This window comes from Sabethes cyaneus, chromosome 3 (genome assembly GCF_943734655.1).
Source record: "Sabethes cyaneus chromosome 3, idSabCyanKW18_F2, whole genome shotgun sequence".
NCBI lineage: Eukaryota > Metazoa > Arthropoda > Insecta > Diptera > Culicidae > Sabethes > Sabethes cyaneus.
Window position 1 is genome coordinate 106,813,956 of NC_071355.1, and position 23,283 is coordinate 106,837,238.

Here is a 23,283-nt window from a genome sequence, read left to right on the forward strand (position 1 = left end):
TATTATTTATTTACAGTATGTGATATCTTTCAATAAATACTTTGGAATCTGCATGCTTTAAAATTAGACTTAAAGACCCTTTTTAAAAGAATCACTCGATGAGTATTTCTTAGTCCTTAAATAAGTTTGTCGAAGATGATGATCATATTAAAAAAGTTAGAAATTATGTACAAACGCTGTTATGAGCATATTAACAATATGTGAAATATATCGATTCATGCATTAGTTTGAGCTCGATTCTACTGGAGATGTTTGGCAGTGTTTACAAAAAATTTTACGGGCCAGTTTGCTAGCTGTTTTTCCATACAATGATTCACGTGGTTCGCTCAAAAGAAATTTTTGTTCATTTGCCTGAAAGCCTGGCGTCTTCGGAAGGTACACGCGATGTGTCATAGAGTTTGAACAAAAAATAAAACCATTCGCAAATCATATTAAAAAAATGTAATGCATATTTCGATTCGCTTTTTACGTAGAAGCTATATAGTGTCTAAGGATAGTAAAAGCAGTATATAACAGTATTTGAATTTTTTCATTGTGCCATGTTTTCGAGTTTACGAACTGAAGTGTCCTTTGTGCGAGAGCAAGGACTATTATGGCTATTATTAATTAATCCTTATCGATTCAACTACATAACAAAGTCATTTAGACTACAATGGTAAAAATATGAATAAACAGAGCAATAGCTACAACAAAACGTAATGAATACAGCCGTTTGAACGAACTGTTTTTTTCGTAATGAAAGGGAAACTAATTCTCCTACTTATTTATTTATGTGCTATTCGCATTTGGACATAAGCCGTGTCCCACGGTATGTAATTTTTTTTAGCGTTTCATAGTTTTGCCTGATGAACCCTGGATGGGCTATGTTTTTATGCCTATCTTAACTGTAGCTAATGATTTTATTGAGACTTGTTATGATGGTTTGCTTTTGTTTGTGAAATTGTTTATGTATCTCTAATTCTCTAAGGTTGACTATAATGTAGATGAAAATTGTGAGATCAATTGAATACGTCTCTACTGAAAAATGTTAGCAGTAAATGCATGTATTTCATCTACTATAAAAGTGTAATTCAGTTGATTAGTAATGCGTTTCTAAATATGTTTGGCTAATAGTTTATTTTTACTTGAAATGATCATCATAAGCTCTCGAATAACTTAATCCGTAATTTATGTGTGTAACTAGCAAAATCCGTCGGGCGTATGTTCAATTTAAATCAAAATAAATTTACTCCGAATCCGTACTCAATTTTGTCGACATCTGAAAATCAAGAAAAAGCATTTAGCGCATAGTATGATGTGTTATTATTATAGATGATCGGTTAATAAAGCCACTCTTAATGTACTAAAAAGGCTTGGCAACAGAACACATAAGAGAAGTAAAAAAACACTAAAACAAACAAGTTTAGAATGATTTGCAGTCGACCATACAGTGTAGTAGATTATTATTATTCATGTGCTTTGAGTTATGATTAATGCGAATGGAGTCGATGCGCAATTCTATTTCATTGAATGTGGCTAAATTGAAATTATAATAATAATCTTATTAAACATCAATATAAAGAAGCTAAGAAAAACAACTGTTATTAATCTCCTCTTCCTCTATCCTATCCTCGTGATTGTATGTAAGAATAGTAATAGTGTAAACATATGTCAGACCGCACAAAACGATTGGTCCAACTCAAATTTTATACCTATACTCTTGAAACATAAAAGGATCTTTTCATCAATGAAAAGTTAATGTAAGAAATTTTTAATATTTTCTCAACTAGATATAATAAAAAAGCTGTAAACAGTAAACACAGCATATAGGCATACAGTACTGCTCAAATTTCCTGAAATTTCTTTTTGCATTCAGATCAAGCTTTTTTTTATTTATTTACTATTTGATGGGGCTTTCAACCGTTGGTTGGTTCGCCCCAACGATCAAGCTTCTTAAATCAATGTCTATGCACTGGGATCAGTAAACTTAGATATCTGAGCCGCAGTAGATAAACTGTAAACCTATTGCACTGGCAGTTTCATACACAAAGTTCCATTTTAGTAGATTCTCAGATTTGAGTATAGGAGGAAAATGTATCCACTCAACTCTATTATTATAAAATAAAACATTCACTACAAAAATATTTAGATGATACGGACTTGCAATTTTTTTCCATGCTGACGTAAACTGCCAGTAAGTATGGCAAGCGGAAGCGGTGCATATTTTAGGTTTTGGAATAGTCGAAGTGAGCGAATTAATTTTTCATGAGTACCATATCTAAAATATCCCATACAGTGTGACATCATTTGTCGAAAGAATCAAAGTAGCCGGATGGATAAATAAACTTTATTCTGTCAGATAAGGACTGTGCACAAATCCTACTTCGTAAATTTGACAGTTTGCAGCTACGTTCTGAAAATTTGATGGTTAATCCAACCGATTCTACCGTAGTTATCGATTTGCAGAACGCAGTCTAATGCTGCGCTTAAAACCCAACGGTTTGGAAGAAATTAAAACTCCATTCAAATTTCACGTTGTTTAAAGTTCAATAACTATTTCAGGTGGCATCTAGTTATGTCCGGTAATCGCTCGAATAGTCGAGTAATCGATTAGAACATGAAATAATAGAATAATTTGTAATCGAATATTGCCGACACGAGTAATTCATTAATCGAATAAATAGTTCAAAGGGGATAAAAAAATGCGAATAATCTCCATTAATCGTTCATAAGCGTACGATTAATCGAATAATTAGCCAAAATATTCGAATATTTATAGTCGAATACTACTAGCACGAATACTGAAGTGATCGATCAGTGCGTACAAAGCTAACCGATTAATCGGTAATCGAATAATTGAAAATTTCGGTCATCGCATCAAGTTGGACTTTTTATGATATTGTTCGCCTTTGAATATTGTTGTAGGAAAATAAGTTCAACGGCAAAACATGAAAAATGGTGCTTTTGCATACAGTTTACCGATAAATCTCATTTAAACTTAATTTGAGCAAATTTTATTAAAATGTGTAATTAGGTATCTGTGTGACCAAGTTTGATTTAGGTATTTTGGACAGGCATTACGCGTACTCTATTTTGAACTTTAGCGGCAAAATCAAATGGAAATGGAAAATTTTGGACATTTCCATTTAATTTGAATACGCGTAACGGCTGTCCAAAGTATATTAATCACCCTACATCTTGATCAGTAATAGGGTGATTTATTTATTTTGGACAGGTGTTTGGACTTTTATGGCAAAATCAAATGGAAAATGTCCAAAATAGAGTGGGCGTAACGCTTGTCCAAAATAGATAAAGAACCCTACGGCTCAAAAAAAGCAAAGCAAACTTGACCTTCTGTTTTTATACGGCAGACTTCGCAGCCAGCTGTTAGAGTACAGAACAATTGCAGGACCAGTTGCTACGATCCTTTTGACTCTAACAACCTCTCCCAGCCGAGATTCGAACATACGACGACGCTTATTAGGCCAGCGTCATACCTCGAAGCCAACTGGGAGGCCAACCCAACGACTCACAAACATCAAATTCAAGTAGCTAATAATAGGTAGCAGTCGAGATGTGCTGTGCCGTAACATTTAGTTCAAAATTATTTTTTTCGCTTTTTCTGCTCAGAAGTATCGCACAGCCTTGATATGTGAGAAATTCAATTGAATGCCTATAAATCATAAAGTACCAAATATTGCGGAAATCCACCTTCTTAGACTCCGACGCGAAAATTATTAGCGTTGTTTTTTTTTGCGTCTCACATACAAATTTGCAATTTAGCAATTTGATGCATTTGTTCACCTCCAATTTGACACCTCTTTACGCCTCTTTGCTTGACAAGCATATCTTCAATTTATTAGTTTGTACGGGACAATTAATGTTCAAATATGAATTTGCGTAGCACTCGTAAAATTGCTGCAAAGCACAATACAGCTTGTAATTTTTGAAAACAATTCACGTATTATTACTGTAAGCGCGCCTAATTCTGCGCATGTAAAATTTCAGCCAAAACTTCTGAATTGTTCTCAAAATTCTAAATTGTTAACTCCATTAATGCATCTAACAAAATATTCGTACATGTAGTTATTAATTTGAGAATATTTTAATTTTCAATAAAAATATGCTGTGCGCAGAATTAGGAACTATGCGCAAAATTACTGGTACATAGACATACATATGTTTGATGAAAAATAATCGTTTTCCTATAAACTAAGAATCAGTATAAATTAAACAATGAATTAAGTATTGATTGATGCAAATAAAATAAAAACAGTAGCAAAGTAGTTGAAACAAATCACCATTTATCATGCTTGGTTTAATATGAATATGACGTCAAGTGCCAAATAGTAATCCATTGAATTATTTTATTTTAAAACCAATCGCATCGGTAATGCGTGCAGTTGTTACTGAATAATAAGTGGGCAATGTATAATCGAGATCAGAATAGACAAAATCGGGTGCGGACTGAATCGAAGGGTGTAATGCTAGAAACTTAGGAAAACTGAACTCTGAAAGGATGAAAAAATGTAAAGAAAGTTCTAGTGACATTAATATGTACTAATTGCGTGCAGTTACAATCATAATGAGACATGGTTTGTGGATATGTAATGTACATAGCTAAATACGTATGTGTGTTTTCGTTTTGTGTGACCGAGTATTATCAATTCTATGTGCCAAATAATTATCCTAATACCTGTCTGTCATTCTTCGTTATTAGTGATATTTACATTCTAGAATCTGTTGAAACATTCCAAAGTCATTTTTGTTTGGTGTATTAGTATCATTCGTCGTATAAATATTTATCTTTCTAGTACAAAACTATTTCGTAGGCGATTATGCTCTATTGCGGAAATATAGCTAAAACTTAACAAGGATTTGGTGATGCCGATTAATTCAAAGTATTACTTTTGATTTGAATGGAAGTCATTTTAAATTTTCACCTCAAACAAAGCTCTGTTTGATAGAGATACTTTGTTCTCGTTAGTCTTTTATATCGTGGTTTGTGTTGTTTTATGAAACTACCTCAATGATGACAAAATATGTCGAAAGAATTATGAGTATTTATACAAACACAAATATCTCAAGATCAAATCGAGGAGTAAATAAATTATACAGAAACAGCGTTGTAATAACAAATAAGGTCTATGATAGCCAATATCATGCATCCTGTATTTCACCTTTCATACCAGGTACACGATGGTGTTGATTATTATGTAGACGATTTGCTAAATCTTGCATTACATCACGAAATATAATACTATCTAAATTTTCACCTAATCTATATAATAAAAACCAATCGCCCATTTTCGAACGTCTTACTATAATCTCTATAGCGTCGCGACGAACTAACCTGAAATTATAGAGAATATTATTAATAATATGTACACACAAGTAAATTGAGCTTCAAAATTGTTTTCTCTCATATTGGTCTGATAGATTATTAGATTAATTTTACCAATTCCAAGTCATGGTTCTCTGCTGTTGTTATGAACTTACTTTTTTGTGAATGTATTCAAATTGATCTTACTTTTTATCAATCAATTGTCATATAAGCTCGAGTTTGAAATTATTCATTGGGAGAACTATAACTATGTGTAATCAAATGTGCAAATTAAATTTCAGCAAAACCATCATACGATAACTGCAAAAGCTTTTAATGGGGTACGGGAACGTTTTTTTTTTGGTTGACTTCTATTTGCGACCTATCCTTTGTTCTCTCTATTCCGGGAGAAAAAACTGTCGCTATTTGTAAATAGCGCATAAAGTAAGTAGGTAGGTATATGATACAGTAATACCTCGATATAAAGAAGTTTATATTTATTTTCGTTACGTTAGGTATATCGAATCAAAAACGAAATTCATTCCTATTCGAACGAAATTGATTGCAAATGAAAGAGGACCTTTCAAACCATTAACTGTCCAGTTTTATGGTGATTGGTCTTGTAGTTTGAAAAATACAAATGCGAAGAAGCGAAGAGCGTGTAAGGATCATGTTAATTGAAATTTAAAAATCTAAATAACGGAATCGTATCATAACTTACAAAATTTTAAAAATAAAAATTATTTTCACACAGTAGCAATGCGAGGTCACACCACTATGAAAATTAATTCAGTTTTTTTATTGATTTTAAAAATTTACGTTATATCGGGGTAAAAATTGCCTTATATCGAGTTACCTTATATAGAAGTTGCTTTGAATCGAGGTTGCTTTATATCGAAGTATTACTATATATGATAAATTGGTTAATCAGATTCGAAAGACTATAAAAGCAGACAATGCCAAATGCATAAAACTCTTTCGAAAATGAACCTTTTTATATACAGCCTCCCCTTAAAATGTTGACGCTGGCATTTTTCGTGCCACTGTAGGATCATTTAAGTAATTTTTGTGTTTTAGTTAAAAAAAACTCCTAACGGTCTTATCTCTCAATTATTTGCGTAAGGTATTTTCAGTTTGACGAACTTAAGCATGTATACCTGACATACTCTCAAGTCTCTTTTTACACGTTTTTTATGATTTTTGAATCGATTTATGACGATTTTTGAATTAACGGTTTTTTACATCATTTTTCAAATTAACACGTCTTCTTATGCGCCACGTATCCCCCTGTAAAAAAGACTTGAGTGTAGTATAAATAATGAGCAACATTTCAAAAGGTCCAATGTGCAAATAAGAGATTTTCTTTGTGTCTTTTCTCTTCCGCTTATCATGGCGGCATAAATGCACTTGAATGCCTCTACCCAGCTAGCACCAAATCGTTCATCAATAACCGAAAATTATCATAACTAATTCTTAACAATTTCGGAATCGTGGCTAACGCTCAACTTGATTTTCAGTCGTATATAATGATAATAATAGCTGACATACATACGATATAGTAGCATGGACCGGGTCGAGCTTAATCGGATATTGTCCTATATAATTACTTCTATAGCTGAAACGCGTATATTTATTCCTCATCACGTCTATCGCCTCCAAAATAGCACGAATATGCCAATTTTGCGCATCAAATACGAGTTATTAGCATGTATTTATATATGTACGTAATGCTGATTTTTAACTTTTATCTTATACTAGCTGACTCGACAAACTTCGTGTTGCCACAAATTAACCTGTGTTGTTCATACATCATGAAGCTCGGATGATTTTTGATACAATCTCGAGTTTTGCAAGTTTCTGAAGAGTTCAACCTTAGATCAGCGGTTCCCAACCTTTTTTCGGTTCGCGTACCCCCTGACGGATTTCCCTATACTATTCTGCAGCGAACTAAAGTTTTGGCGAACCCCTGGGGGTTCGCGAACCCCCATTTGGGAACCGCTGCCTTAGATGATTCATTTTGGCAGTTACGAAACTATAAAAGCATCCCAGGCAACCAATAAGCATCACCAATGCTATTCAAATGCAAGCCAATAAGCATTTAAGTCGCCTTAAATGCTACTTTGGCAAAATATAAATATACGGCAAAATATGCTCGCCATCGAACTTACTGTTACACAAAATAAATCAACGCCCAGTAGCCAGTACAATCATTTCTTAACCCTCAATTAATCAACCAAAAAATAAACGCAATCTGACTGTATAGGTGTACCCACTTAGCAATTCCATGACAAAAAGTGCACCGATTTTGCTCAAATTTTGCATGCATCGAAAAACGAATTTTCGAAAATTTGTGACCTATATTTTTTATTTGGCGCGTAGGGATCCCCCTTCTTACTTAGGGTGGTTCAAAAAATCATCACCCTTGCCATGAGACCTTTTTTTTAAAAAAAAATCATAACTTTTGATTTACTCGACCGATTTTAATGATTTTGATAGCAAATGAAAGATATGATGATGAGCTTTTAAGAAAAATTTGATGCCTACATGAGCTTTCTGTGAAAAATATTGGATCGAAACCCAAATTTTTACTTACTTTTAAAATCATTGAATCTTAGTGTTTTCATGTTGTAATACCTAAAAACATCCCAGTTTTTATATTTTTTTCTGAAAGTCTGCGTTTTTTTACATAACATAACAAAATTTTTGAAACGTATCTTTTTATGTTTTGGAGATACAAATTTTTATAAAATAGTCTCAATTATTTTAAAAATGATGATATAAAATTTTGAGAAAAGGAACAAGTACACAAAGTTTAAACTAAATCGGAACAGATCGGCTTTATCATGGAATTGCTAAGTGGGTACACCTGTACCCGGTTGATCAAAATCGAGGTATTAGACTTCGACGGCCCAAAACTCAAAATTTTTTTTCAACGTGTTTTCAAATAAATGATTGATTTTATCCAAATTCGTCTAAATAACGAGGAACATGAGCCCTTAGACATTATTTCTAAAAGAACATGCCGAAATCAGAGTATGAAATATGAAAAGGGTACAGGTGTACCCGGTTGATCAATTGAGGATTAACCCTCTAACAGGCAACACCGTAAAAACGATGCGATCAAGCTAATGACTATTTTATCATGAAAGTACACACAAAAAAACCTTAAGTTCTGATTTTCATGCAAAAATAATTATCTGGAGGAGCGCCAGGTAAGAAAAAGTCCAATTTCTCTTTTTCTTTTTTCATGTCTAACGCTTTGTCCAGATGTTTTTTCAATTCAGATATATTACAAAATTAAAATAATGCATGAAATTTACTCATAGAAACATTTTTTAGGTCAATCATTTTGTTCTAGATGTCCTTTTCCTTCAAAAGTTAAAAAGGGAATATTCGCGCATTAATTATTTTCCGAATTTTTGTTTTTGAAAGATGATAACTTTTGAATGCATGGTCAGAATGTTATGATATTAGTATCAAAATGTCAAGAAATCTGTTCTGAACACATTTTGAGTATTGCCAATTAAAAACAAATTTTGTATGCGCCTCTGGAGCTCCAAAAGCGAACGCCGTCTACAGGCTTACCCATTAGAGGGTTAAACAGTAGAGTATATAAGACAAAGCTACAACCAACACAACTGTATTGGTATTGGGGATTGGCAAACCAACTTTTACACCGACGTATTGCCAAAGCGTAGAGGATAATAAATTTTGGAATTTTGACAGATTACCATTTCTTACTAATGGCTAAATTTAGCTGTTAGATATAGATGTTTTCTGAAAATTCAGAGAATAACCCATTTTTCTAAAAATCAGCAGTAGTTCATCTGAAATTTACAAATCGTAACATTTAGTCCAATTTGTGGCAGTACGAAGTTTGCCTGGTCACCTAGTACATATACATATAAAAATGCTAGCTGGCTATTTTGCTAACGGTTGCTAACGGTTTGCTAACGGTTGCTGGTGTTATTGGCTAGCTAACCCTTAAGAAAAAATGGGTTGAAATGCATTTATGCCGTCGTAATAAGCATAAGAAAGGAGACGCAAAGAGAATCTCTCTTTTGCACATTGGACCTTTGACATGTTGGTCGAGAAATGGAACTCCTAAATATAATAATTGTTTTTTCGTGCCATTGGCACTGCCGAAGGTAAGAAGAGCTCTAACAGTGAAGTTATGTGTTATTGCATTGTATGTTATTGGTGTAGCCCGAGAACCAACCGCGGTAGCAACTAATGTCTGACCCAGGACGACTATAGTTACTATATATATAGTTCGGCGGATAGAAAACCAGGCGAATTGGCATCCCTGATTTATGAAATTAAATTTGAAATTATGGTGAAATGTGCAGGTTTTTACGAAAAATAATCACTGGCGGGTGTTGAAAATGACTAGTTCTATGAAAATAAAGTGTGTTTTTTTAACATTACTCCTGCATTCTGGTTTTTAAAAAACTTTTGGCTCCGCTTTTGACGTTTATTTGGCTCCCGATTTTCTATCCGCCGAACTATATATATAGTAACTATAAGGACGACTAAATTAAGAAACATGCTTTCTCGGACGCTAGAGCTAAGATCTCACCCCGTAGTTCGGTAGCATTGTCGTAGTATGATAACCAACCAAATACAATAACTGCGAACAACCAAGAAAATTGGACTCGGAATTTGCGGCATGGAACCAAGTAATTATATAAGCAGATAGATGCTAAGTACCTGGAACTGCAGATCGCTGAACTTCTTATGTGTCGACCAGATGCTGCTTGAGCAGCTAGAATATCGAAAGTTCGGAATTGTTGAACTAGGTAATTTACGAGAGGTCGTGTTTGTTGAGCCATTTTTTCAGTTACAGCATCGTTAACGTGTACTGTCCTCACGAAGATATTTCTGACAACGAGTAGGAAGCGTTCTACGCGCAATTGGAGGCAATCTGTGACAGCTATTCGTCGTGAAATATCAATATCTCCATGGAGGCCACTTGGAGATCATCTGACCAACATGCAATATTGATTTTCATCGATGACCGGTTTTTCTTGAACATCACCAACGTACGCTTTTTACTGAGAGCGGACATTGACTGGGAACGGTCTAGTTGCAATACAGGTGCGCTCTAAATAGGGTTATTTATCTATTTTGGCATTACGGCAAAATCCATTGGAAATGTCCAAAATAAAGTACGCGCAACGCTTGTCCAAAATACATAAATCACCCTAATACGTAACAAAATCCTCTTCCTGAACCAAATATCCGGCAACCGAACAACCCACGCAAGTTTTATGGAGAACAGAGATACCACATTTTTCATAATTTAAAATCGTAGATCAATGGATTTTTACAGACTTTTTCTATTCCTATGATAGATCGCCAATAAGTTACATTGGAGACATATTTTGAAGCTTAGTGAACACCACCTGAGCAAACTACGAAATGATTGAATGATTTTGTAAAAGACTAGGGAAAACGTCTGGAGTTGAAAAAAATCTGCAGTTCTGTAGAAATTTGAAAAATCTGGAGTATTGCGTATAGTTTATAGTTTATACTGAATTCCGAAGATGTTGAATACGATTCGTATTTCCGTAAAACACGAACAATTCCGTAGATCTACGAACATTCCGTAGACCTAGCATCTCTAGCAAGAAGGTGAACCAATCTTGTAAGAACTACATACCAAAATCTGATATGTGTAGGGTAAATGAGGGGAATTCAAGGGATTGGCAACCCTATCCTTACACACTAAAAATTTTGTGCCGAACACCGCAATTTTTTGACGAAATTAGAACTGCTGAGTGTTCGGTAAAAATTTCGGTGATGCCAAACGTTACACGCTATGTCCGAAGGCACTTATTATTTAACTTTCATGCACCTCAGATTTTTCTTCACAGGCCGTTAGTATTGATCAAAACAATGAATTTAAAGAAGGTCTTAAAATATTCCATCTTGGGTTTTTTGAAAAATTCGATTTTTAAGTTTATGGCCCCTATCATTCCTTCTCAAGTTATCTTACCCGTTTTAATCGACCACCTCCGATTTCAACCAAATTCGGTATAATTGTTCATTCCGACCCCACATTCAATTTCTCAAATTTTTGTATGAATTGATCAATCCCCCTCGCAGTGCCGCTTCGCTATTTTTCTCAGATTTTCGAAAAAACTCATTTTCCACTGCATGTCACTGCAAGGGGGATTGATTAATCCGTACAAAACTTTGAAAAGTTAAATGTGGGGGTGGAATGAGCAATTATAACAAATTTGGTTGAAATCGGAGGTGGTCAATTACAACGAGTAAGATCACTTGAGAGGGAATGATAGGGGTCATAAACTTAAAAATGGAATATTTAAAAAAACCCAAGATAGAATATTTTAAGACCTTCTTTAAATTCATTGTCTTGATCAATACTAACAACCTGTGAAGAAACATCTGAGGTGCATGAAAGTTAAATAATAAGTGCCTTCGGACATAGCGTGCGTTACTGAAGGCCCGAAAACGTTGATATCCATCACCGAAATTTTTACCGAACACTCAGCAGTTCTAATTTCATCAAAAAATTGCGGTGTTCGGTAAAATTTTTTAAGTGTGTCCTCTATGTATTTGACAGTAGCCAACATCTACTGCCGGCGTGGGTATTATTTGCAAAAATCTGGATATGATTTGAAAATAATACCGATCTGCCAGCATACTGGCTTTGCAGAGTGAATCGAACAGAATGTATAGCGGTGCCATGCTGTCTAATTTACGCAAATGGTTAGATGTTGACTGCATTAACATGGCTGCCTAGTAGTACCGTGAGGAAATCGGATTATAAAGCAAAGAGAGGTGGTCGACATGTGGAAGCAGGTTTTCGTTGAACATATCAATTGCAATATAGTGAAATGAGGCGGAACAAAATTCAACCTGGGAGTGTCCACAACCGATAGTAGCATCTCGGCTTTCGATCTTGAGAAGATCCTGTCAGAAATCAGTCAACTAAAGGCAAATGAGATAAAGGTGCCAGTTAGCTGCTTACCGGCACCAGCAATAGACGCACACGACGTGCTAGATGGCTCGACCAAATCGAATCTGAAATGCAGGGTGGGGGATGTAAGCATAACAAAGTCCTGGTACTATATTCTGAATCATGATTTGATCTACTGATTCTTTTTTTCGCAACCAACTGTAAGTTTACAGGACAATAGTGTGCCAAGAGTTACGATCCTATTGATTCTAACAGTCTCTCCCAGCCAAGATTTAAACCTACTACGACTGGCTTTATAGATCAGTGTCGTGCCGCAAGGACAACTGGGAGGCTTATATTGATATAATTTTTCTAAATGGTCGGGGTTCTGCCAAAGCGAACCGAGCGCCAATTTTCCAAAAATTGAGTTATTTATGCCATTGAATTCAAAAACTGATAATCTATTGACCATAAAATAATCGTGCCGTTCGGACTGGTAACAACACTGGTTGCATGCACCAAATTGCATCCAAGCAGAGCGAACCGAAAACCAACCATAGGAACCTGGAATACAGCTCTTTCGGCTGCCCTGAAGTATAAAACAGCGTTGGTAGAGCTGTATTGTATTTTTCAAGTTTGAGTTCAGCCAAAAGGAAATAGATACAATTTCTTTTAAAATAAATTTATTTTTATTGATTAAAATCTTTTGCTGCGAAAAACACCAAAAGTGAGTCAATATACATGCAATTCATGAAATTAATCAATAGCCGTTACAAAATACCAAATCATTATATGATACCGTGTTGATAATTAGCATGTACTTGGTACGCCCTGATTGAACAGAAAATGGAATTTTGCGTGGTTGAACAGCAAATGTTTGTAAGTTTTCAACAGGACATAAAAACCTACAGATTTTACTACCAAACTATTAGATAGGAATAACGAATGGAAATTGAAGGCGATACTTACTGTTTCAAATAATCATTTCAAACACTTTTATTTCATGTTAAATAGAACAATACTCTAACAGTAGACCTTGGCAAAAATATATCACTTTGATGTTTGTAACACAGTGTAATAAAATTCATAAATAAACTAATCAGAAGTCATGGTATTATAATAAACAAATATAAAGTATGTATAAAGTAAATTATTGATTAGAAGGTCTTCAACCTTTCAACCAGTTATTGATGCCCATTTAAAACACTCATTGTTGGAAAAGTTGGTAACAAGATAACGTGGCCTATTAAAATTTTGTTAGGTCCTCCAGATCAGGTGTATTTTCAATACGTACATTTTTTACATTTTTCGTATGTTTTGAATCAAGAGCATGAAATTATTTCAATCAATATATCATAGGAATAGTTTTTTCTCAAATTGGTGTAGAATTAAATCATTTAGGTAACTGAATACAAAATATATAGAAAAAATATTCTTACTTACCTAAACCTTAACCTTAATAAATATACTCGCATTCGCGGCGAGAAAATAATAATTATTCTATAAAATAATGTCAACGTTGTCAGAATTGATAGAATTATAAACCAAAACCACAGAAATATGTAAATCTTTTCATTGACTACGTTAAGCGGAAGAATGCATATGGCATCGTGTCGTTCAACCTGCAAAACAACAAGTAGCAATGATAGGTCACTTAAAAATAAAAAATATTCTTACTTCACCGCTGACACCATACTTATAGAAGGTGCATTTGGTCATTCTAGGAAATATGTAGATCATTGGATCCATTCGATCTTCCTGGTCCGCTTCCATATGTGCTATTACATCTAAACCAAAAGTCATAAATTCGCCGTCAAAAAATCGGTTCATTAAGAACATTTGGCCTGAAATTAAAGGAAAATTGATAATGGTAAATTATGAATTAGATGCCTACGGTGCTGTGAAGGATTGTTTTATTTTACTTACCTATCACATTTACCAGTGATAAAAATTCACATATATAGTATCTATAAGCCCACCAGTTATGATACCTTGAAAAATAAAAAAAAGTAAATAAAATCAATATCATTATTTATGCACCATAGTATCATTTATTATTTACAGAGATTAGCACCTATACGTAACGTGCAAAGGACAAACGCACAAATGAGAGATTACAAATGTTCATTACTGTACTGCTACAGAATTGCTTTTCACTAACAAGGTATTAGCAAAGATTTTGAATGTGAACATTTTCTCATGTAAATAAATTAAAGAGTTAAATCCATCTTTTAGTAATAAACTAGTGAATTTACACATTAAAATAGGCACACATAAAATTTTTAATACAATACAATACAATACAATACAATACAATACAATGGCAATTGTATAGGGCCAATTTTTATTGTTTTTCAGTACATTTGGACCGAATTTTTATATCTGAATTTTTCCCTCCAGTAAAAAATTAACCGGAATGAATTCGCGAGAGTTGATCATATAAATAATAATCCTCCTTTCCAGTTTAATACAGTTGAAGAATATCATATCATCAATGCGATACATGATATAAAGTCAAATGCTGTGGGATTAGATGGTATTCCCATTAAATTCGTTAAGTTAATTCTCCCTCTGATAATTAAACCCTTAAGACATTTATTTAATTCAATTATTAAGACCGGAAATTACCCAAAAATTTGGAAAACTTCTAAAATTCTTCCCATTAGGAAGAAAAAATCATCCTCGTCACTTGAAAACCTTAGACCGATAAGTATTTTAAGCGCGTTGTCTAAATCATTCGAACGAGTGGTCAAGGGTCAAATCAGTTCTTTTATCTCAAGAAATAATCTTCTTTCTCCCAAGCAATCTGGTTATCGTTCCGGACATAGCACAAAAACAGCCATGCTTAGTGTCTGTGATGATATTGGTTTAGTTCTCGACAGGGGAGGAAGCGTAGTCATGATTCTTTTGGACTTTTCAAAAGCTTTTGATACTATTAGCCATGTTAATCTTTGTAAAAAGCTTCAAAATCAGTTTGGTTTCTGTTCTAATGCAGTAAAAATGGTTCGATCTTATTTGTCAGATAGATTTCAAACTGTGATGTGTAATGATTGTTTTTCGACTTTATTGCCAATTGGCTCTGGCGTTCCGCAAGGGTCCGTTTTAGGCCCTTTGCTATTCTCATTGTACATAAATGATTTACCCTCCAAGCTGAGGAATTGCACGGTACATATTTTTGCCGACGATGTTCAAATGTATTTTGATTGTACTAACAAGACGAAGGAAGAAACTGAAAGTCTCATTAATGACTGTTTGGCAGATGTGGCCAATTGGTCCAATGAAAATAGTTTGATTGTAAATGCAAGAAAAACACAAGCTATTTTCATCAGTCGTAGTAGAAATGCATCTATAGAACTAAACATATTGCTGCATAATAATAGAATTTTATTCTCAAATGAAGTTGTCAGTTTAGGAATAACCATAAAGAGTAACTTCGAATGGGATTCTTTCGTATTAAAACAATGTGGTAAAATATATGCTTCATTACGATCACTCAGATGGAAAGCTGGGTGTCTGAGTTCTCAGACTAAACTTCGACTCTTCAAAGCTCTAGTCTACCCTCACTTTCTGTTCTGTGATTTTATACTTATGCAGGCTTCAGCTAACATCGTAAATCGATTGAGGGTTGCATTAAATTGTTGCATACGGTTCATATTTAATTTGAATCGGTTCGCAAGCTTGACTCATTTACAATATATTTTGATAGGTTCTAACTTTGATAAATTTCCAAAGATGAGGTCGGTTTTTCTTTTGCATAAGATAATAACTAATGTAACGCCAAAGTATTTATTTGAAAAATTGACAACTATGAGAAGTCAGCGCGGTAGAAAGTTTTTAATTCCTCGGAACAGAACTTCCCACTATGGTAGCTCGTTATTTGTAAGAGGTATCAGCACATGGAATGAGTTACCATCTAGCATACAGTTAAACAATTCAGCAGTAGGATTCAGAAGATTATGTTTCGAGTATTTCTTTTGAGTTTTTCTCAAATTAAGGTTTTTTTTAAATCAATGTTTCACGTTTCTCATGTATAAATTTTCTTATTGTTAATTTTTCACACGTATCACTTGTCTTACCCTCGGCACTTGAACATAAAAGACAGAAGTCTTAAGTTTTTGGAGATCAATAAATAAATAAATAAATAAATAATATAAGTAATTAGGGCTGCGACATCAGTTTTTCGGCCTGTTTCTATTTTGGGCCTACCCTCTGTTCACCGCATCCTAGGGGGAAAATCATCGCTAATTCTTATCAATACAGTGGTTTACCGATTTTATCTACCTATCCGAAAATTTTTGGTAGATATATTTGGAAAGTAGACAAACTTGGGGGAAAATAAATTGCTCTAAAATAATTTAAAAGTACAAAAAATATTGTTATTATTAATCATTTTTTTCAATTATGTATTATTTTAGCGTAATTTTACGCATTGGGCTCATTTTATTCCTATCAACCATTAGCCATAATGCATGTCAACTCAGCAATATTATGAAAAAAGACATATCGAAATTCAAAATTGCTCCGATTTTATTCAAATTTTGTGTACTTATTCCTTTGCAGTAAATTTTAGATCCGTATTTTCAATTGGTACTTAGGGTTTTCTTTTCTGAGTCAGTGTGGTCCCAAAAGTTACCATTTTCCACCTTTTTTTCTTTGGAAATTCATAACTTTTGATCCATTGAACCGATTTCAATGATGTTGATACCAAATGGAAAGTATTTTAATGAGCTTTTCATAAAAAAATATTGGACTAAAGCCCAAAATTTTTTTATTATCGCAAAAACATTGAAAACATTCACTTTTTATGTTGAGGTAGGTGTGTAGGTGTGTAGAAAAAGGTGTGTAGACCAAAGAAATTCTAAGTTTTCGTAAAGTATCGAAAATATAATGGAGACGAATGGTTTTTGTTTTTACTTGTAATAAAAGGGGTTTTTTGACAAAGAAATACGTCTCTAAAATAAAACGCCATGCGTGTCCATTGCATTTTCGTATCTTTATTTCTTAAAAAAGAGTATCTCAAAAACTACAAATGTCAGATATGTTTTTTGATATCGTATATAAACAACTAGCTTGCCATTGAAAGTATAATGAAAAAATAAAACCTTCTTTCCATTTCCGGGTTTTCGAGTGGTTGCTATACCTTTATACCATATTTTTATATGGTAAAAAGACAAAAACGATTAAAATGTTTTAAGTGATTTTAAGAGTTTCTAGGCTCCTACAAAAAATGTTTTTGCAGTCATAAAAAACCTTAAACGTCAGTTTATTGTTTTTTTTTCTGAAAAGCTCATAAAATTTCTTTAATATACTAATAAAATTATTAAAATCGGTTCAATGGTTCAAAAGATTAGAATTTTTAAAGAAAGAAAGGTGATAACCATAATTTCTAGCGGAGGCGGGGTGTAGCCGTAAGCGCTACGGTAGAGAAAAATATCACAGAGAATCATTATGAAATTTGCGTTACAAAATAAATGGAAGTTACTTTGCGTATTTGACTTTAGCATTATTATACCCATGCTGTGTATGATTACATACCACAGATGCAATATAGTAAACTATACAATACTGAGAAATATTCCCTGTTATGCATAAATTCATCTTTCAAATTTCCATGCCGAAGTGACAATTTAAAAAAAGGTAGATAAAACCGGGTCTAAATGGTAGACAAAATCGGGGGTACCTAAATTCGGGTGTAGATTAAACCAGGTGTAGATATAATCGGAATACCACTGTATACACTACTACGGTTGCACATTCGTTTCGTGGTGAGATATTGGTCCTTCAGGTACAGATACCACGAAAACAGAGTAGGCCCAATAATAACCATGCCGAAAATACCATCCAATGCCCTATGCCTAATGTTTCTACGCCTTATGCCTAATTTCCTATGCCTAATGTATCTACGAATCAGCTGTCGTTTAGGCAATGACGAACTGACTTGACGCAGGCATTCTGCATTTGATCGTACATTCGTAAATAAAGCAATTACTTTTTTACAAGCGAGCGATCGCTTATATCAAATAGCACAGATGCAAAAAGAATGGAAGACAGATTTATGTAAATTTCAGTTTGTTTTAATGAAAATGGCCTGAAATTTCTTCGAATATTCGAGTAAATTGCAAGCGAACGAATAAATAGCGATTCGTTGTGTAGACGGCGTTACTGTTCAACATATTTTGATTCAAAATTTCGGACACAAGTTTTCTAAGGAAAATCTACGGGATGTCATATCGGTTCGTCTGTGGTTTAGGTGTGACTAAAGTAGCTTCCCGAATAAAAATAGCCTCAAACGACGGTAATGTTTTCAGTTGTGTATCCTAAAAGAATCTATAAATTACTACAAAAAGCAAAGCCTGGGTGCTAATTCCGTTATCGAAATTTTACCTTCTGTTTTTTATACGACAGACTTCGCAACCAGCTGTTAGAATACAGGACAGTGCGGGGTTAGTGCTACGATCCTATTAACTCTAACAGCCTCTCCCAGCCGAGATTCGAACATACGACGACTGGCCTATTAGACCAGCGTCCTACCTCGAGGCCAACTGGGAGCCGGTATATAAATTACTAACCTCCGATCGATGACGAAGAAACTTATAGCGGGTTCTACAAAAATAACACTATTTTTAGATGCTACTAGGATACACAACTAAAAACTTTACCGTCGTTTGAGGTTATTTGTTTTTTTTTGTGTTTTCGTGGATAAGGATTTGGTTCCAACTGAAGCAACCCCCCTTCGCTTCCAGCAGCTTTGAATGCAAATAAAGTGAATTTGATTCAGAGAATGCAATGTATATTATAATTCACCTAGTCAATATCGACAAATCGTGCCTGACTTTCGAACGTCGTCAATTGGAACAGCCACCAACTTCCACTGAAGCTTGCTTGAAGCATTCTGTTCAACAAATGAAACAAGTCGCTTCGTGAATGAAGCGAAGGTATGAGAAAGTCAGCTTCATTTATTTGTTTCGACGATTTCTGGCCCTGGCTCAGAGTTTGTACATAACGTATAAAAAAAATTATTTTTTTGTTTTTGATGTACAATTTGGTAAAAAAAACAAAGTTGTAGTAATGGAATGGAGACGCGTGGTGTTATCTGCAATGAAATATTTTTGGCAAAGGTAAACTACATATATATTTCTTTGTCAGTATATTATATATGTGTACAGGATCAACGAAAAAAATAATATACACACTAGAAAGACAAGATTTCATAAGCTTATTACGTATTACCATTAACGACATTACCTTATACAAACATTAAAATAATACTCACCTTAAATTATCCCATAAATAATCAAGAAGCAACTTTTTCTTTTGCTTCTTTTCTATTTCGGAACAAATGCCTATGTCAAGATCCATCATAAGTGCATGTATTTTTCCTCCTTCCCAGGATTTCCACAGCCATCGTGGCGTGTAAAACAAAATAGCCTACAGAATATAATAAAATAATGCTCAATTAGTGTACGTGACGTAAGAACTATAATATATAAAGTATGTTTTAATAATGATAAATGAAAAGAAATGTTGGTCCCATATGAGCATGATAATTTCACTCACGATTTTCCGTATTATTCAAATCTTAAGATCATTTCATCAAAAACCGGGGGAACTCTACCGAAAGTCGATAAACATTAGTAAATAAGCTATCTACCGAGCAGTGATAGAACCATTGTATGCTAGTATTTGTACCTATACGAGAAAATGGATGTGTGCGATACATTGCCGCGCTTGCACATAGATTTTGTCACCAGGAGAGGGTATAAAATGGGGAAACCATCTGTGAAGGAGCACCCAACATAGCTTTGGTCATCCCAAGCCTTCACGAGACCTGTAAACACTGGTCATCCTAGCGCCTTCACGTGACCTGTATATACTTCAGTTGTTACAATTGCGCAGCTAAGCTAGGGGGAGCGATACCGTGTGGCTTCCGGTTTCGTAATCTTATAATTCCGCTCAGGTTTTTCGGAGGGCCGTGGCTGCGGGATGTGGACAGACTGAGCTTTAGTATAGAGAAAGAAACCCTCGCTCAGTCCGTTTACATTTTGCAATTGCGCCCGAATTGTAAACTTGGGCAAAAAATTAGGTAACTCCGTGTCGATGACCGAATGGCTGGAGGGGTGAAAATATGCCAGTCGGGAATGGAGTGCTCTGGGCATCTTGCCATTACTGTGCCATGCGGGACTCTGGTACAGTCGATCTCGTGCGTCACGTGGGAACAACATAGATGTTCCACTGATGAACTGACATGACACATAGAAGAAAATTCTTCAAAAACCATCGTCCTACACATTTTGCTTGCACACTAGCGCCCTCTGTTATGTATGTTGCGGAGTAGCTTGCATTTGCAGGGTTTTATACTGTAGGTTTTTTACATTTGCAGGATTTTATACTGTAGGTTTTTTACATCTGTATGGTTTTATACTGGAAACTCGAAGCAACACTCGAGCGCCGCGGTGTGGCCATGTTGCGAAACATGCTTTTTTGAAAAATAAGTTGTTTTTGAATAGACGATGGAATTAACGTAAGTGTCTCGACTGTTTGTCTGTGGAGGTTCTGTCCAATTTCCCTGTTGGAAATTCCACCAAGTGTGTCGTGGCCAAAATTATTGACTTAAAACTGGTATGACAAATCCTCGTTTGATGCCCAGGGCATAGGTCAATAGGCGAATAAACGCAAAACTAATGAAGACCATGGGACTCCTACATTTGACTATCCGAACTAGGAAAATGATGATCAGTTACAATTTTTTGCTGGATGGATATACAAATAAAAACATTTTTTATTTAAATCTCAGTAAAATGACTATTGCAAACATTAAATTTTCCGCAGCGGGTTAGAAATCTTATTTACGCACTGGTGATTGCAAATGAAATGTGTATTTAGGATAAGTAAATTGAGATCCGGATTTAGTTTAGGTATGTATGGTTATGTTTATAGTTGCGGGACCGAAAAATTTAGATCCAGATATAATCATGAAAGTGTTCTACTTCATTGTTTAAGGTAATTTTAATGGTTTTAGGCGAAATTATAACAATATTTCATCCAAGGCATGCTTAATTAATGTCCTTATTATTTAGTATTTATTATGAATTAAAATTTTAATAGTTTTGAATGAAATGCAGGCAAATAAAAACTATAGTAAGTATATACGTTATTTTCTAATCCAACCATAACATTTGATTGATTTCAAAGCACGTATATTAAAAAAAAAATCCAATTTACTTCGGATGATTTCAGTTTCCTATGTGTTTTGACAGCTTGAAATAAAAACATCATCATTTTTACAGCGGCGCCAACTACTGGTCGAATGAAGCTTTTGTTCGCCTATAAGCACATGGCTTTTCTCTGAGTTGACTACTCGAGATACTTGTGCAGTCACAGCGTGGATATTTATTGATTTGCTTTTTTGCGGCTTTCAACCGGTGGTTGGTTCGTCCCAACCGTAGCGTGGCTGATGTCCATAGGCTTTTTAAAAATGAGCTAAGATAATCAGATAATCAGATGCCAATCTAACGGGTTTCGCACATTGTAGGTAGTGTTGCCAATACCCATCACATTATTAGGGGCAGACTCTACTTTCATAGAATATTTGAGGAGTTCCATCCTTGGCAAACTCAACATTGGCAATTGTCCAACTTTCATACGAGCTTGTAGAGAGAAAGGGCTAGAGTGATATATCTGCTCTAACAGGATCAGACATGAATTGGCACAATAGCTTGTTTCAAATATCATTGTTTTAAATATTTTGAACGTTCTACTTGAACGCTGCAACATTTCGCAATCGGCGATTTTCTGACTAGGAAGTCTTTGAGGAGAAACTCGCGGTGAAATTTCAAGGATTCGAATCGACGATTGAATCATAATTTTATTGTTGGGGTTTATCGCCGTGAAATCTATTTGTTATTCTTGTTAAAAAAATTTCGGTGAGAAAATACGAGTAACGTATTTGAATCATCTATTGACTTGCAGTTATCACAACATCGTTAATTGGCGGAAGCTTTTGAGGCGGCTTGCCCGCAAAAAACAATCTAGATGCCTAGAGGAACTTCATGGTGGAACTCTCACCTCGCGGAACTAAAGATACGATGCAGAAGAGCCTGGAGTAAACGTCGTTGTGATGGTATAGACCTAAATTGTTACGTAGCCGTTTCTTGATGTTTCATTTTTTATGAGCGCTCAATTGGCGATTTTTAATGAAAATACCCGAATTAATCTACCTAGCGGTGTGACCTAGCCTTTCTAGTGCCACAATAATTATTTTTTAATTGCTCAAGAACATCTATAAAGATATTTTTAAATATCAGTTACTTATTCCCCACAAAATCCTTATTTACCAATAAAACTACCAACGTTCAGCGTACAATAATTATATTTTCTTTCCTATGATGCGTAAATACTTGTAAGCGTCATTTAATTTACATTATGAACACCATGATGACCTGAAGTTTTATAATATTTACGTGATTTATAGAAACATATATGTAAACACAAAAGAAAATTTTTGCAGACTTGAATAAAAATATATAGAGAAAAATAAAAATTAACACTCTAATAGGTTTACAGACGGCCTTAACTTTTGGGCTTCAGAGCCACATACGAAGCTTGTTTGGAAATGACAATATGGAAAATGTATTCATAATAGATTTCTTGATATTTTGATATTAATACCATTCGTTCAAGAATTAGCATTTTGCAAAACCAAGTATTCAAAAAACTTTCGAAAAAACATTTTTGCGCAAATATTTCCTTTTTCAGGATATCTAGTACAAAGAGATTTTCAAAATTTTATTATGAGTTCACTTGACCTCAATTCTACAATAGGGTAATTGATCTTGAATGGACCTATTTAGCGCTTTTTAACACCACCACTCGCACTCCTGCTCAATTTACTCGTCATTTATAAATAATATGTGGTGGTGTTACCATTTGTTGGAAAGTACCACATTTTTTCTACATTATCAGTACTTTAAAAATATATAATTGATGAAACTTTTATTAAATATATCGTTTTTTGCCAAAGCCTTTTTTTGATCTTGAATGGACCCAACATGATCTT

The 23,283-nt window shown here is 34.4% G+C and overlaps 1 protein-coding gene across 1 annotated transcript in view; it reads right to left on the bottom strand.

Annotated features, from left to right (window-relative positions):
* Nucleotides 1-1,214: 1,214 nt before the first annotated feature.
* The window catches only part of LOC128742126 (innexin shaking-B), a 195,732-nt gene continuing 173,663 nt past the window's right edge, over nucleotides 1,215-23,283 (bottom strand). The window contains exons 5-10 of the mRNA XM_053838349.1: nucleotides 19,501-19,655; nucleotides 14,154-14,218; nucleotides 13,905-14,071; nucleotides 13,671-13,849; nucleotides 5,160-5,332; nucleotides 1,215-1,258 (exon numbers count right to left, since the gene is read on the bottom strand). Of these exons, the coding sequence (XP_053694324.1) occupies nucleotides 1,215-1,258; nucleotides 5,160-5,332; nucleotides 13,671-13,849; nucleotides 13,905-14,071; nucleotides 14,154-14,218; nucleotides 19,501-19,655 (783 nt within the window). The remainder of the gene's footprint in view (nucleotides 1,259-5,159; nucleotides 5,333-13,670; nucleotides 13,850-13,904; nucleotides 14,072-14,153; nucleotides 14,219-19,500; nucleotides 19,656-23,283) is intronic.